This window comes from Odontesthes bonariensis, chromosome 24 (genome assembly GCF_027942865.1).
Source record: "Odontesthes bonariensis isolate fOdoBon6 chromosome 24, fOdoBon6.hap1, whole genome shotgun sequence".
In the NCBI taxonomy this organism is placed as follows: domain Eukaryota; kingdom Metazoa; phylum Chordata; class Actinopteri; order Atheriniformes; family Atherinopsidae; genus Odontesthes; species Odontesthes bonariensis.
The window spans coordinates 2,188,111-2,203,709 of record NC_134529.1 but is presented as its reverse complement, the minus strand read 5'-3'; the positions used below and the strand labels follow the sequence as shown (position 1 = coordinate 2,203,709).

Genomic DNA, 15,599 nt, shown 5'->3' with positions numbered 1-15,599 from the left:
TACATTATGTGTCTTCTGTGTCAACCAAAACAAACGCACATTTCAGCAGAAACTCAACATCTAACTTGAGGAAACATGTAGCGCTAAGTTTCCTAAACTCGTTTTTGCCCCATGGATAGGTGAATGTTTGTTTTTTAGGTTACATATGGGTTACATATGTTTTAAACATTTCCTAAGTCTGTTTTATTAGGGACCGAGCAGTGAAACTGCAAGGACCCTATTGTATCTGTAAGGATTCTTCTTTCTTTCTATCTTCTTATTCTTATTCTTTGCAAAAGGTGCTCGAAAACTAAGAAAATTTTGCGAGCACCACCTGCCAGTCGACGACATGAAAGAATCTAAACTTTATATTTTTGGGAGTCGCTCATTGACTCTGTAGCGCCCCCTACGATGCTTAAAAATGGCCCCCGCATTGGGGTTAGTTTGACGTTGGACAACAAAATTCGGCACACTCATTCATCATGCCCAGACACTCAAAAAAGTCTCTGCCGCCATGGTCCTACATCCACAGGAAGGCGGCCATTTTGGAAGGAAAGTGAGTTTTCGTTAGCCTGGGTGCAAGCTGAACTTAGCCCCGCCCATAAAAGTTTTGGTCGGGAACTTCGGTCTGGCTCTGCTCAGTTGGGAAATCATTATGCCCGACCAAGAATCGGTCGACCCAATCAGATTGCCAGGGCGGGCTTTATACGATGATGGACAGATGATCAACAGGGACATTATCGACTGCGTCACTAAAGAGCGCTTGGTTTGACTTCGTTTGAAACAAACATGGCTGCCGCTGGAGAGCTAGGGTGTGTAGATTCTGCCATCGAGTCTGTTCTACAGGATCTCCACATTGCATTCATTTTGAAAGACGAACAGAGGAACGCGATAAAGGCTTTTATCGATAGAAAAGATGTTTTTGCCGTCCTTCCTACAACAAGTGTGTGTTGCTTAATCTACGTCACATACTACGTTGCTCTGATTGGTTGTAGGTCTATCCAATTGAGCGAAGAGGCATTTTTCCTCCTGGTTCGGTTGAAACGCGCCCCATACTCAGAACTCTATGAGCGGTATCAGACTCACATTCTGACTAGAATCGTGAGTATGACGTAGTCAGGCTAGTTAGTTTGACATTAGTTCATTCACTCATTCATCATGCCCAGACGCACAAAAAAGTCTCATTCCGCCATGGTCCCACGTCCACAGGAAGGCGGCCATTTTGGAAGGAAAGTGAGTTTTCGTTAGCCTGGGTGCAAGCTGAACTTAGCCCCGCCCATAAAAGTTTTGGTCGGGAACTTCGGTCTGGCTCTGCTCAGTTGGGAAATCATTATGCCCGACCAAGAATCGGTCGACCCAATCAGATTGCCAGGGCGGGCTTTATACGATGATGGACAGATGATCAACAGGGACATTATCGACTGCGTCACTAAAGAGCGCTTGGTTTGACTTCGTTTGAAACAAACATGGCTGCCGCTGGAGAGCTAGGGTGTGTAGATTCTGCCATCGAGTCTGTTCTACAGGATCTCCACATTGCATTCATTTTGAAAGACGAACAGAGGAACGCGATAAAGGCTTTTATCGATAGAAAAGATGTTTTTGCCGTCCTTCCTACAACAAGTGTGTGTTGCTTAATCTACGTCACATACTACGTTGCTCTGATTGGTTGTAGGTCTATCCAATTGAGCGAAGAGGCATTTTTCCTCCTGGTTCGGTTGAAACGCGCCCCATACTCAGAACTCTATGAGCGGTATCAGACTCACATTCTGACTAGAATCGTGAGTATGACGTAGTCAGGCTAGTTAGTTTGACATTAGTTCATTCACTCATTCATCATGCCCAGACGCACAAAAAAGTCTCATTCCGCCATGGTCCCACGTCCACAGGAAGGCGGCCATTTTAGAAGGAAAGTGCGATTTTGGGCCATTTTTGACCGATTCCACGCCTTACATAAGATTGAAGCTATGAATAAGCTATTTTTTATCATTAATTAATTCATTTTAATTTATTTAATCAATTGGATGAACTCTAATTTGCCTAAAGATGATTATTTAGTATGTTTGTCTGTCTGATTGAATGCTTGTGTTAACAAATAAATCAGACGTTGCTCAACAGTTACTCAGTACTTGAGGAGTTTTTTCACCGAGCACTTTTTTACTCTTACTCAAGTAATTATTTGGATGAATACTTTTTACTTTTACTTGCTCCACCCACCTCTGGTTTTAGGCCACAGGCCCACTTAAATGATCACATTTCATCAAATTCTGTGACTTTTCAGTATCAAACCGAACCTCTTAAATATGCCATTCTGGGGCTTAAGATGATGAGTTACCTTTCTGTTTGTGGTGTTCGGTCTGCGTTACCTGCATGGAGATGACTTGTGAGAAAATGGCCTCGGGAACAGCCAGCAGGACCGACAGCAGCCAGATGGAAACGGCTTTCAGACACGTCCAGAAGACGGCGCTGGAGGTCTGGATGTCCATGGGGTTCACGATGGCCTTATACCTGAGGGGCACAGAGGAAGGGGCCGGTTAACTGAAGCCTGACACCAAACAACGTGCACGACCACGGCCAGCCTCTGTGGAACTGATGAGCAAAGTACGAACAGTCGACACATTACATCAGAGATACTCATTGTGCGGATCCTCAACTTTAACTGGCGGCTCGCACTTGCATGGCAGCTTATAGCAATATGGTAACAATAACAATACATTTTTTCAAATAACACACAGCGAATACTGCACAGTATTAGGTATTTTATATTAAGTTTGCATTTTTGTAGTATTAAGTATTTTTATTAAGTATTAATTAAGGCTTAATGGTGTTTCCTAAAGGGGGGACTGTAAAACCTGGCAACGCAGCCCGCTTAAACCGCAGTGCACGGTAGCTCCTTTAGCCGGCACGAGATGCAGGCACAATGGATCTTTTTTTAATTAAAAAAGTACGGTGGCCCTGAAGTGCAAATCACAACAGCAAAAGAGAAAACACTACGGCTGTGTTCGAAACCGCCTACTACATACTACATACTGCATACTACATACTGCATACTGCATACTACATACTACATACTACATACTACATACTGCATACTACATACTTCCATACTACATACTGCATACTACATACTTCCATACTACATACTGCATACTGCATACTACATACTACATACTGCATACTACATACTGCATACTGCATACTGCATACTACATACTTCCATACTACATACTGCATACTGCATACTACGTACTACATACTGCATACTGCATACTACATACTACATACTGCATACTGCATACTACATACTACATACTGCATACTACATACTGCATACTACATACTACATACTACATACTGCATACTGCATACTACATACTTCCATACTACATACTGCATACTGCATACTACATACTACATACTGCATATTACATACTGCATACTGCATACTACATACTGCATACTGCATACTACATACTACATACTGCATACTACATACTGCATACTGCAAACTGCATACTACATACTACATACTCATCGATCAGACAGTATGCAGAGCGTTTACCCACAATGCATTTCGCTCCTGCCCGAGCTGAAATCAGCCGGCCTGAAGCTGATTTCTCTTAAGCTCTAAACTCTGTAAACTTTAGCAACATTTGAAACATTTTCAGGAGAGAAAGTAGTCGTTTAGATCCCCAACGTGTTGAAAACCTGACAAAATACCAGCTGTTTACAATTTAGTTCCCACGAATTCGGCGCTACTAAAGCTAGCCGCAGTGAGCTAACGCACTTCCTGTTATTTTCACAAAATAAAATACCCGTTGCCTTTTATCATAGGGAAAGCCATTACCATACAATTGGTGCTTTTGTTTTGAAAACAGGAAGTGAACCTACCCTCGTTGTAGCTAGATATTAATATATTCTTTTCTTCTACTTCAGTTCTGATCATAACCACCAAGTTTTCAATTATTTGCAGTGCAAAGTGAAATATTCTATTTTTATTTTTACTCTTTTTTTCTCATTTCTTCACAGCAGCAGTTTTACTGAAGTTTTATTCATAAATATTATCTTCAATAAATATATTTTCTTTACTTTACTGTCTCTGCCTCCTCAGGCACGACCCTGTGTCCTTATAGCAGTCGGGTTTCAGGTGTCACATCCTGGGGTGCAATTCCCCAGGTGGCATTATTGGCTATAAAAAAAATTCATCCTTTTCTCCGCTCCTCGCCACACATGGACCAAGTAGAGCTCTAAATCCTGGTTTAATGTCTCCTTCTGCAGTCAGTCCACAGACACACTGAAAAAAACAACTCATAAGATTTACTTAAAAACCCTTTGGAAGTATTTGCACTCAAATGATTTAAGTAATATTTAATGCTGCAATATCAAGTAAATTTTACTTACCATAAAACACAGTTTTGAAGATATTAAGTAACATTTACTTAATTACATCTAAGTTTTAAGTTATATTTATTTAAACAAATGAAGTAAAGTCTACTTGTTTTTCATAGGCAGGAACATCATTTTACTCAAAATTTTAAGTAAATTGTATATATCTGTAGTATTTGCTGTTATGAAGTAACTTAGTAGATTTTTAAGATACACTTTCAGAATAAAGTTTATGTAGTATTTCTAGGTTTATGTACATACAACTATTAAACATTTAAATTGTATGAGGAAACCTCAGTAAAACTTACTCTTCCCCCATAATTCATGTGTTACGTTAATAAAATGTTTAATTTTACTTAAGAAGCTCGAGTTCTTACTGAATCTTAAAAATACAAGTTAATCTAATAGAGTTTACTTCACCAAAAAGTCACTTTTTCAGTGCGTGATCAGTTAGAACTACTCTGGTTTATCTGTCAGCTGCACAATCAGACTGAATAATGAGCGTATTGTTTCAGTCTGAGAGCAGGTCGGATATTAAACGTGTGTTCCAGGTTCGCTGCATAAACAGATGTGGCTGTGAGCGCTTTGTGAGCTAAACAAAAAAAGATTTAAATTCTTCTTTTTGTTGTTAAAAACTGAGTAAAACCTCCCAAAGCCACAGAAATCCAGCTGCTCCCTGCATGTGTTGGTGACTGTTTTACCTCACGGCTTCTTCTCTGATATATCCTCAGCTGCAGTCTCTTTATGACAGATTTTTAATTATGTTTTTAATTATGTTAACTCTTCAACTGATTTTATGAATAAATCTACAGACTCTCACTCAATCACAAATCATTTAATTACTCCCGTCTGTCACTCAGCTCATCCTTCACATCTGGGCCAGAAACAGATGTTCATGTAGAAAGAATCAGTCTGAAGTCAGCGCTCTGAGTCTGGGAAGGTGTTCGAGGCGGATTAAAGTTACAAATATACAGAAGCCCGGAGCGGACGTGGTGCGTATAAACTTTCTTTCTGATGGTTTTCTCGAGATAACGAGTTAATTTACCGATGGTTTTCGAGGCCACTTTTTCTCCCCAGTCCGCCCCTGTTGATCAAATCAAATTTATTTGTAGCACATTTCATGTAGAAACAATTCAAAGTGCTTTACATAAAATAAAAGCATTGCAGCAGGGAGTGGAAGAAGCATTAAAAATACATAAAAGAATATAAAGAGAAACACATAAAATCATTTAAATTAATTTAAAAACAAGGCAAGGCAATTTTATTTATAGAGCACAATTCATACACAAGGCAATTCAAAGTGCTTACCAGCTACATAAAATCACAAGAAGGCAATAAAATCATTTTTAAAAGAAATAAGAATAATAATAAAAAAATAAAAATGATAAAAATAATAATAATAATAAAATAATAATAAAAAAATAATTGAAAAAAAAACATTAAAAATAATCATTAATTCATTCATTTAAAAGTGAAGAGTGCAGATAAAATACTTTCAGGTGTCATATGCACAGCTAAAAAAAACCAGCAACAGTCCAGATAAGTTCAAAGATAGCGTGCAGATTTCATGCATAGACACATGAGAACAGAAATGTTTTTAACCTGGATTTAAAAATGTCTCCATTTGGTGAAAGTTTAATCTCCACTGGCAGTTTGTCCACTTGTTTGCAGCATAACAGCTAAATGCTGCTTCTCCATGTTTAGTCTGGACTCTGGACTGGACCAGCTGACCTGAGTCCTTGGATCTAAGAGCTCTGCTGGCTTTATATTCTCTGAACATATCACAGATGGAAACCATCAGCAGGCTTTTAAAATCTATTCTGTGGCTGACTGGAAGCCAGAGTTTCCCCTTTCACTTTGTGAAATCCTTTCTGTTTTTCACCCCTCACGCCACGCTACGTCAAAGATAAGTGTTTTTTCATGCCATGTCTAGTCATTTGTTTTTTTCTTGTCACAGTTATATTCATGTTTTTATCCCCAAAGTCTAGTTTTTTTCACCTGGCTAAGCCGCGCCTTTTGTTAACCTCGTTTTGTTTGTGAATAAACAAAGTTTTGCTTTACACCTCTGAAGCCTGCATCCGTGTCCTGCCAACCCAACCCTGACCAGCTGAGAGTCGAGCCGGCCGTCTGCTTAAAGGACACGGGCTGATATGAAAGTTATCTCTACAAGACAAACAAACTGCAGTTTCAGCTGTTAGACCTCGACAGAAGTAAAAATCTGATGTGTTGATCTATGTTGGGTTCAACAAAATCTGACATTTTCAGCTTGAGTCCGTTCTTGAATTAAAGGTTCACAGGTTATTACAGGACTCTATGTGCTTGTTGAGTTTAGCACCGTGGCTTTGTTTTACAGAAAGCAGATGGATGCAGTGCGGGCATCAGATGCCATCATTTAAACGCCGCCCGACACACAAATCATCCGGTAATTCTATCATTTCTATTCTGACAGCATTTTCAGCTATCATCAGGCTCTTTGTTAGATGATAAGAAGCCGTCAGCCAATCAGCATTATTCCTTCTCCGTCTTAAACTCTTCATTAGACTGTGATTCAGCCAGATGGCTCAGCACAGAAGCCATTTATCCTGGTTTCTAACAGCCGTCAGAGCGGCTGACTGCAGGTCCTCATGAAGTTACAGGGCTGCATTTTAAACAGGGGAAACATGAGGGTTCCTGGTTCTAATCTCAGCTGGGTTCTATCTGCACGTGTTCAGATTATTGTTGCCTCACACCACTCTGAAACAAACTGAGACCAAAGCTAATTTGTGAATATTTTGGAGTCTTTGAAGCTGCTTCGGGTCTTAATAATATTGGACTCAGACCTGAACTCTAACAGCCACATTAAATCAGTAACATCAGCAGCTTTTTACCATCTAAAAAACATTGCCAGCATCAAAGGAATAGTGTCTAAACCAGACTTTGGCTGTGTTCGAAACCGCATACTTCTCCTACTACTCATACTAACTTTCAGAGTTAGTATGTGAGTTTGAGTAAGCAGAAGTTCCCGGATGCATACCAGATTCTCTGAAATGTTGGGTATGCATCATGAGGTTACTACTCACTCAAACTACCCAAGATGCAACGTAACGTGACGTCGCCGATCGTCATTTCCTGTCAAAATGGCAGTTTCAAGCTAGCTACAACGAGGGTAGGTTCACTTCCTGTTTTCAAAACAAAAGCACCAATTGTATGGTAATGGCTTTCCCTATGATAAAAGGCAACGGGTATTTTATTTTGTGAAAATAACAGGAAGTGCGTTAGCTCACTGCTGCTAGCTTTAGTAGCGCCGAATTCGTGGGAACAAAATTGTAAACAGCCGGTATTTTGTCAGGTTTTCAACACGTTGGGGATCTAAACGACTACTTTCTCGCCTGAAAATGTTTCAAATGTTGCTAAAGTTTACAGAGTTTAGAGCTTAAGAGAAATCAGCTTCAGGTCGGCTGATTTCGGCTCGGGCAGGAGCGAAATGCATTGTGGGTAAACGCTCTGCTTACTGTCTGATCGATCAGTATGCAGTATGGAAGTATGCAGTATGTAGTATGCAGTATGTAGTATGTAGTATGCAGTATGTAGTATGTAGTATGCAGTATGCAGTATGCAGTATGTAGTATGCAGTATGCAGTATGTAGTATGTAGTATGTAGTATTCAGTATGTAGTATGTAGTATGCAGTATGTAGTATACAGTATGCAGTATGTAGTATGCAGTATGTAGTATGCAGTATGTAGTATGCAGTATGTAGTATGCAGTATGCAGTATGTAGTATGTAGTATGCAGTATGTAGTATGTAGTATGCAGTATGCAGTATGTAGTATGCAGTATGTAGTATGTAGTATGCAGTATGTAGTATGCAGTATGTAGTATGCAGTATGCAGTATGTAGTATGCAGTATGCAGTATGTAGTATGCAGTATGTAGTATGTAGTATGTAGTATGCAGTATGCAGTATGTAGTATGCAGTATGTAGTATGTAGTATGTAGTATGCAGTATGTAGTATGCAGTATGTAGTATGCAGTATGTAGTATGTAGTATATAGTATGCAGTATGCAGTATGCAGTATGTAGTATGTAGTATGAAGTATGTAGTATGCAGTATGTAGTATGCAGTATGTAGTATGTAGTATGCAGTATGCAGTATGTAGTATGCAGTATGTAGTATGCAGTATGTAGTATGCAGTATGCAGTATGTAGTATGTAGTATGCAGTATGTAGTATGCAGTATGCAGTATGTAGTATGTAGTATATAGTATGCAGTATGCAGTATGCAGTATGTCGTATGTAGTATGTAGTATGCAGTATGTAGTATGCAGTATGCAGTATGTAGTATGTAGTATATAGTATGCAGTATGCAGTATGCAGTATGTAGTATGCAGTATGAAGTATGTAGTATGTAGTATGCAGTATGTAGTATGCAGTATGTAGTATGTAGTATGCAGTATGCAGTATGCAGTATGTGGTTTCGAACACAGCCCTGGAGAGACTAATCCGTTTGTCTCCAGCAGGTTAGACTGCTGTAACGGCCTGCTCACTGGGCTCTCTAAACGGGCTGTAAGACAGCTGCAGTACATCCAGAACGCTGCTGCTCGAGTCCTGACCAGAACCAGGAAATACGACCATATTAGTCCAGTGCTCAGGTCTCTGCACTGGCTTCCTGTCGCTCAGAAAATAGACTTTAAAACAGCTCAAGTCTCTTCATGGTCCAGCACCAAAGTGCATCTCTGACATGTTAGATCAGTGATACTCACTATTTATTTCACCAGAGCCACATTGGCAGCAAAATCAAGGGAAGAGCCACTTTTACCACAACATACTAAAGTCCCCTTTTGCAAATATGCATTTCTACATATGAAAAAGAACCAACACAGCCAATACATTTTCAATTCAGACCACATTTAGCTTAATACTGGGCTGAGCTGAAGCTGGCCTGCATGTCCTCGACTTTCTTCATGTTGTATTTGTAGTTTGTTGTTGTAATCATAGTGAGACATTCAGGATGAGCATGGTTTCTGTGCTGGTTTCTGTGCTGGTTTCTGTGCTGGTGTTTGTGCTGGTTTCTGTGCTGGTTTCTGTGCTGGTTTCTGTGCTGGTTTCTGTGCTGGTTTCTGTGCTGGTTTCTGTGCTGGTTTCTGTGCTGGTTTCTGTGCTGGTTTCTGTGCTGGTGTTTGTGCTGGTTTCTGTGCTGGTTTCTGTGCTGGTTTCTGTGCTGGTGTTTGTGCTGGTTTCTGTGCTGGTTTCTGTGCTGGTTTCTGTGCTGGTTTCTGTGCTGGTTTCTGTGCTGGTTTCTGTGCTGGTTTCTGTGCTGGTTTCTGTACTGGTTTCTGTGCTGGTGTTTGTGCTGGTTTCTGTGCTGGTGTTTGTGCTGGTTTCTGTGCTGGTTTCTGTGCTGGTGTTTGTGCTGGTGTTTGTGCTGGTTTCTGGGCTGGTTTCTGTGCTGGTTTCTGTGCTGGTTTCTTTGCTGGTTTCTGTGCTGGTTTCTGTGCTGGTTTCTGTGCTGGTTTCTGTGCTGGTTTCTGTGCTGGTTTCTGGGCTGGTTTCTGTGCTGGTTTCTGTACTGGTTTCTGTGCTGGTTTCTGTGCTGGTTTCTGTGCTGGTTTCTGTACTGGTTTCTGTGCTGGTTTCTGTGCTGGTTTCTCTGCTGGTTTCTGTGCTGGTTTCTGTGCTGGTTTCTGGGCTGGTTTCTGTGCTGGTTTCTGTGCTGGTTTCTGTGCTGGTTTCTGTGCTGGTTTCTGTGCTGGTGTTTGTGCTGGTGTTTGTGCTGGTTTCTGTGCTGGTGTTTGTGCTGGTTTCTGTGCTGGTTTCTGTGCTGGTGTTTGTGCTGGTGTTTGTGCTGGTTTCTGTGCTGGTTTCTGTGCTGGTTTCTGTGCTGGTTTCTGTGCTGGTTTCTGTGCTGGTGTTTGTGCTGGTGTTTGTGCTGGTTTCTGTGCTGGTTTCTGTGCTGGTTTCTGTGCTGGTGTTTGTGCTGGTTTCTGTGCTGGTTTCTGTGCTGGTTTCTGTGCTGGTTTTTGTGCTGGTTTCTGTGCTGGTGTTTGTGCTGGTTTCTGTGCTGGTTTCTGTGCTGGTTTCTGTGCTGGTTTCTGTGCTGGTGTTTGTGCTGGTTTCTGTGCTGGTTTCTGTGCTGGTTTCTGTGCTGGTTTCTGTGCTGGTGTTTGTGCTGGTGTTTGTGCTGGTTTCTGTGCTGGTTTCTGTGCTGGTTTCTGTGCTGGTTTCTGTGCTGGTTTCTGTGCTGGTTTCTGTGCTGGTGTTTGTGCTGGTTTCTGTGCTGGTTTCTGTGCTGGTTTCTGTGCTGGTTTCTGTGCTGGTTTCTGTGCTGTTTTCTGTACTGGTTTCTGTGCTGGTTTCTCTGCTGGTTTCTGTGCTGGTTTCTGTGCTGGTTTCTGTGCTGGTTTCTGGGCTGGTTTCTGTGCTGGTTTCTGTGCTGGTGTTTGTGCTGGTTTCTGTGCTGGTTTCTGTGCTGGTTTCTGTGCTGGTGTTTGTGCTGGTTTCTGTGCTGGTTTCTGTGCTGGTTTCTGTGCTGGTGTTTGTGCTGGTTTCTGTGCTGGTTTCTGTGCTGGTTTCTGTGCTGGTTTCTGTGCTGGTTTCTGTGCTGTTTTCTGTACTGGTTTCTGTGCTGGTTTCTCTGCTGGTTTCTGTGCTGGTTTCTGTGCTGGTTTCTGTGCTGGTTTCTGTGCTGGTTTCTGTGCTGGTGTTTGTGCTGGTTTCTGTGCTGGTTTCTGTGCTGGTTTCTGTGCTGGTGTTTGTGCTGGTTTCTGTGCTGGTTTTTGTGCTGGTTTCTGTGCTGGTTTCTGGGCTGGTTTCTGTGCTGGTTTCTGTGCTGGTTTCTGTGCTGGTTTCTGTGCTGGTTTCTGTGCTGGTGTTTGTTCTGGTTTCTGTGCTGGTTTCTGTGCTGTTTTCTGTGCTGGTTTCTGTGCTGGTTTCTGTGCTGGTTTCTGTGCTGGTTTCTGTGCTGGTTTCTGTGCTGGTGTTTGTGCTGGTTTCTGTGCTGGTTTCTGTGCTGGTTTCTGTGCTGGTTTCTGTGCTGGTTTCTGTGCTGGTTTCTGTGCTGGTGTTTGTGCTGGTTTCTGTGCTGGTTTTTGTGCTGGTTTCTGTGCTGGTTTCTGTGCTGGTGTTTGTGCTGGTTTCTGTGCTGGTTTTTGTGCTGGTTTCTGTGCTGGTTTCTGTGCTGGTGTTTGTGCTGGTGTTTGTGCTGGTGTTTGTGCTGGTTTCTGTGCTGGTTTCTGTGCTGGTTTCTGTGCTGGTTTCTGTGCTGGTTTCTGTGCTGGTGTTTGTGCTGGTGTTTGTGCTGGTTTCTGTGCTGGTTTCTGTGCTGGTTTCTGTGCTGGTTTCTGTACTGGTTTCTGTGCTGGTTTCTGTGCTGGTTTCTGTGCTGGTTTCTGTGCTGGTGTTTGTGCTGGTGTCTGTGCTGGTTTCTGTGCTGGTTTCTGTGCTGGTTTCTGTACTGGTTTCTGTGCTGGTTTCTGTGCTGGTTTCTGTGCTGGTTTCTGTGCTGGTTTCTGTGCTGGTTTCTGTGCTGGTGTTTGTGCTGGTTTCTGTGCTGGTTTCTGTGCTGGTTTCTGTGCTGGTTTCTGTACTGGTTTCTGTGCTGGTTTCTGTGCTGGTTTCTGTGCTGGTTTCTGTGCTGGTGTTTGTGCTGGTTTCTGTGCTGGTGTTTGTGCTGGTTTCTGTGCTGGTGTTTGTGCTGGTTTCTGTGCTGGTTTCTGTGCTGGTTTCTGTGCTGGTGTTTGTGCTGGTTTCTGTGCTGGTTTCTGTGCTGGTTTCTGTGCTGGTTTCTGTGCTGGTTTCTGTGCTGGTTTCTGTGCTGGTGTTTGTGCTGGTTTCTGTGCTGGTTTCTGTGCTGGTTTCTGTGCTGGTTTCTGTACTGGTTTCTGTGCTGGTTTCTGTACTGGTTTCTGTGCTGGTTTCTGTGCTGGTTTCTGTGCTGGTTTCTGTGCTGGTGTTTGTGCTGGTGTTTGTGCTGGTTTCTGTGCTGGTTTCTGTGCTGGTTTCTGTGCTGGTTTCTGTGCTGGTGTTTGTGCTGGTGTTTGTGCTGGTTTCTGTGCTGGTTTCTGTGCTGGTTTCAGTGCTGGTTTCTGTGCTGTTTTCTGTGCTGTTTTCTGTGCTGGTTTCTGTGCTGGTGTTTGTGCTGGTTTCTGTGCTGGTTTCTGTGCTGGTTTCTGTGCTGGTTTCTGTGCTGGTTTCTGTGCTGGTTTTTGTGCTGGTGTTTGTGCTGGTTTCTGTGCTGGTTTCTGTGCTGGTTTCTGTGCTGGTTTCTGTGCTGGTTTCTGTGCTGGTTTCTGTGCTGGTGTTTGTGCTGGTTTCTGTGCTGGTTTTTGTGCTGGTTTCTGTGCTGGTTTCTGTGCTGGTTTCTGTGCTGTTTTCTGTGCTGGTTTCTGTGCTGGTTTCTGTGCTGGTGTTTGTGCTGGTGTTTGTGCTGGTTTCTGTCCTGGTGTTTGTGCTGGTTTCTGTGCTGGTTTTTGTGCTGGTGTTTGTGCTGGTTTCTGTGCTGGTTTCTGTGCTGGTTTCTGTGCTGGTTTCTGTGCTGGTTTCTGTGCTGGTTTCTGTGCTGGTTTTTGTGCTGGTGTTTGTGCTGGTTTCTGTGCTGGTTTTTGTGCTGGTGTTTGTGCTGGTTTCTGTGCTGGTTTCTGTACTGGTGTTTGTGCTGGTTTCTGTGCTGGTTTTTGTGCTGGTGTTTGTGCTGGTTTCTGTGCTGGTTTCTGTACTGGTTTCTGTGCTGGTTTCTGTGCTGGTTTCTGTGCTGGTGTTTGTGCTGGTTTCTGTGCTGGTTTCTGTGCTGGTTTCTGTGCTGGTTTCTGTGCTGGTTTCTGGGCTGGTTTCTGTGCTGGTTTCTGTGCTGGTTTCTGTGCTGGTTTCTGTGCTGGTTTTTGTGCTGGTTTCTGTGCTGGTTTCTGTGCTGGTTTCTGTGCTGGTTTTTGTGCTGGTTTCTGTGCTGGTGTTTGTGCTGGTTTCTGTGCTGGTTTCTGTGCTGGTTTCTGTGCTGGTTTCTGTGCTGGTTTCTGTGCTGGTTTCTGTGCTGGTTTCTGTGCTGGTGTTTGTGCTGGTTTCTGTGCTGGTTTCTGTGCTGGTTTCTGTGCTGGTTTCTGTGCTGGTTTCTGTGCTGGTGTTTGTGCTGGTTTCTGTGCTGGTTTCTGTGCTGTTTTCTGTGCTGGTTTCTGTGCTGGTTTCTGTGCTGGTTTCTGTGCTGGTTTCTGTGCTGGTTTCTGTGCTGGTTTTTGTGCTGGTTTCTGTGCTGGTTTCTGTGCTGGTTTCTGTGCTGGTTTCTGTGCTGTTTTCTGTGCTGGTTTCTGTGCTGGTTTCTGTGCTGGTGTTTGTGCTGGTTTCTGTGCTGGTTTCTGTGCTGGTTTCTGAGCTGGTTTCTGTGCTGGTTTTTGTGCTGGTTTCTGTGCTGGTTTCTGTGCTGGTTTCTGTGCTGTTTTCTGTGCTGGTTTCTGTGCTGTTTTCTGTGCTGGTTTCTGTGCTGGTTTCTGTGCTGGTTTCTGTGCTGGTTTCTGTGCTGGTGTTTGTGCTGGTTTCTGTGCTGGTTTCTGTGCTGGTTTCTGTGCTGGTTTCTGTGCTGGTTTCTGTGCTGGTTTCTGTGCTGGTTTCTGTGCTGGTTTCTGTGCTGGTGTTTGTGCTGGTTTCTGTGCTGTTTTCTGTGCTGGTGTTTGTGCTGGTTTCTGTACTGGTTTCTGTGCTGGTGTTTGTGCTGGTTTCTGTACTGGTTTCTGTGCTGGTGTTTGTGCTGGTTTCTGTGCTGGTTTCTGTGCTGGTTTCTGTGCTGGTTTCTGTGCTGTTTTCTGTGCTGGTGTTTGTGCTGGTTTCTTTTCTGGTTTTTGTGCTGGTTTCTGTGCTGGTTTCTGTGCTGGTTTCTGTGCTGGTTTCTGTGCTGGTTTCTGTGCTGGTTTCTGTGCTGTTTTCTGTACTGGTGTTTGTGCTGGTTTCTGTGCTGGTTTCTGTGCTGTTTTCTGTGCTGGTGTTTGTGCTGGTTTCTGTGCTGTTTTCTGTGCTGGTGTTTGTGCTGGTTTCTGTACTGGTTTCTGTGCTGGTGTTTGTGCTGGTTTCTGTACTGGTTTCTGTGCTGGTGTTTGTGCTGGTTTCTGTGCTGGTTTCTGTGCTGGTTTCTGTGCTGGTTTCTGTGCTGGTTTCTGTGCTGGTTTCTGTGCTGGTTTCTGTGCTGGTGTTTGTGCTGGTTTCTGTGCTGGTTTCTGTACTGGTTTCTGTGCTGGTCTCTGTGCTGGTTTCTGTGCTGGTGTTTGTGCTGGTTTCTGTGCTGGTGTTTGTGCTGGTTTCTGTGCTGGTTTCTGTGCTGGTTTCTGTGCTGGTTTCTGTGCTGGTTTCTGTACTGGTTTCTGTGCTGGTTTCTGTACTGGTTTCTGTGCTGGTTTCTGTGCTGGTTTCTGTGCTGGTTTCTGTGCTGGTTTCTGTGCTGGTTTCTGGGCTGGTTTCTGTGCTGGTTTCTGTGCTGGTTTCTGTGCTGGTTTCTGTGCTGGTTTCTGTGCTGGTTTCTGTGCTGGTTTCTGTGCTGGTGTTTGTGCTGGTTTCTGTGCTGGTTTCTGTGCTGGTTTCTGTGCTGGTGTTTGTGCTGGTTTTTGTGCTGGTTTCTGTGCTGGTTTCTGTGCTGGTTTCTGTGCTGGTTTCTGTACTGGTTTCTGTGCTGGTTTCTGTGCTGTTTTCTTAGCTGGTTTCTGTGCTGGTTTCTGTACTGGTTTCTGTGCTGGTTTTTGTGCTGGTTTCTGTGCTGGTTTCTGTGCTGGTTTCTGTGCTGGTTTCTGTACTGGTTTCTGTACTGGTTTCTGTGCTGGTTTTTGTGCTGGTTTCTGTGCTGGTTTCTGTGCTGGTTTCTGTGCTGGTTTCTGTGCTGGTGTTTGTGCTGGTTTCTGTGCTGGTTTCTGTGCTGGTTTCTGTGCTGGTGTTTGTGCTGGTTTCTGTGCTGGTTTTTGTGCTGGTTTCTGTGCTGGTTTCTGTGCTGTTTTCTGTGCTGGTTTCTGTGCTGGTTTCTGTGCTGGTGTTTGTGCTGGTTTTTGTGCTGGTTTCTGTGCTGGTTTCTGTGCTGGTTTCTGTGCTGGTGTTTGTGCTGGTTTTTGTGCTGGTTTCTGTGCTGGTTTCTGTGCTGGTTTCTGTGCTGGTTTCTGTGCTGGTGTTTGTGCTGGTTTTTGTGCTGGTTTCTGTCCTGGTTTCTGTGCTGGTTTCTGTGCTGGTTTCTGTGCTGGTTTCTGTGCTGGTTTCTGTGCTGGTTTCTGTGCTGGTTTCTGTGCTGGTTTTTGTGCTG

The 15,599-nt window shown here is 43.4% G+C and overlaps 1 protein-coding gene across 1 annotated transcript in view; it reads right to left on the bottom strand.

The window, feature by feature from the left end:
* The window catches only part of nmbr (neuromedin B receptor), a 55,999-nt gene that overhangs the window by 19,506 nt on the left and 20,894 nt on the right, over positions 1–15,599 (bottom strand). Inside the window, exon 2 of the mRNA XM_075459577.1 lies at positions 2,343–2,484. Within this exon, the coding sequence (XP_075315692.1) occupies positions 2,343–2,484 (142 nt within the window). The remainder of the gene's footprint in view (positions 1–2,342; positions 2,485–15,599) is intronic.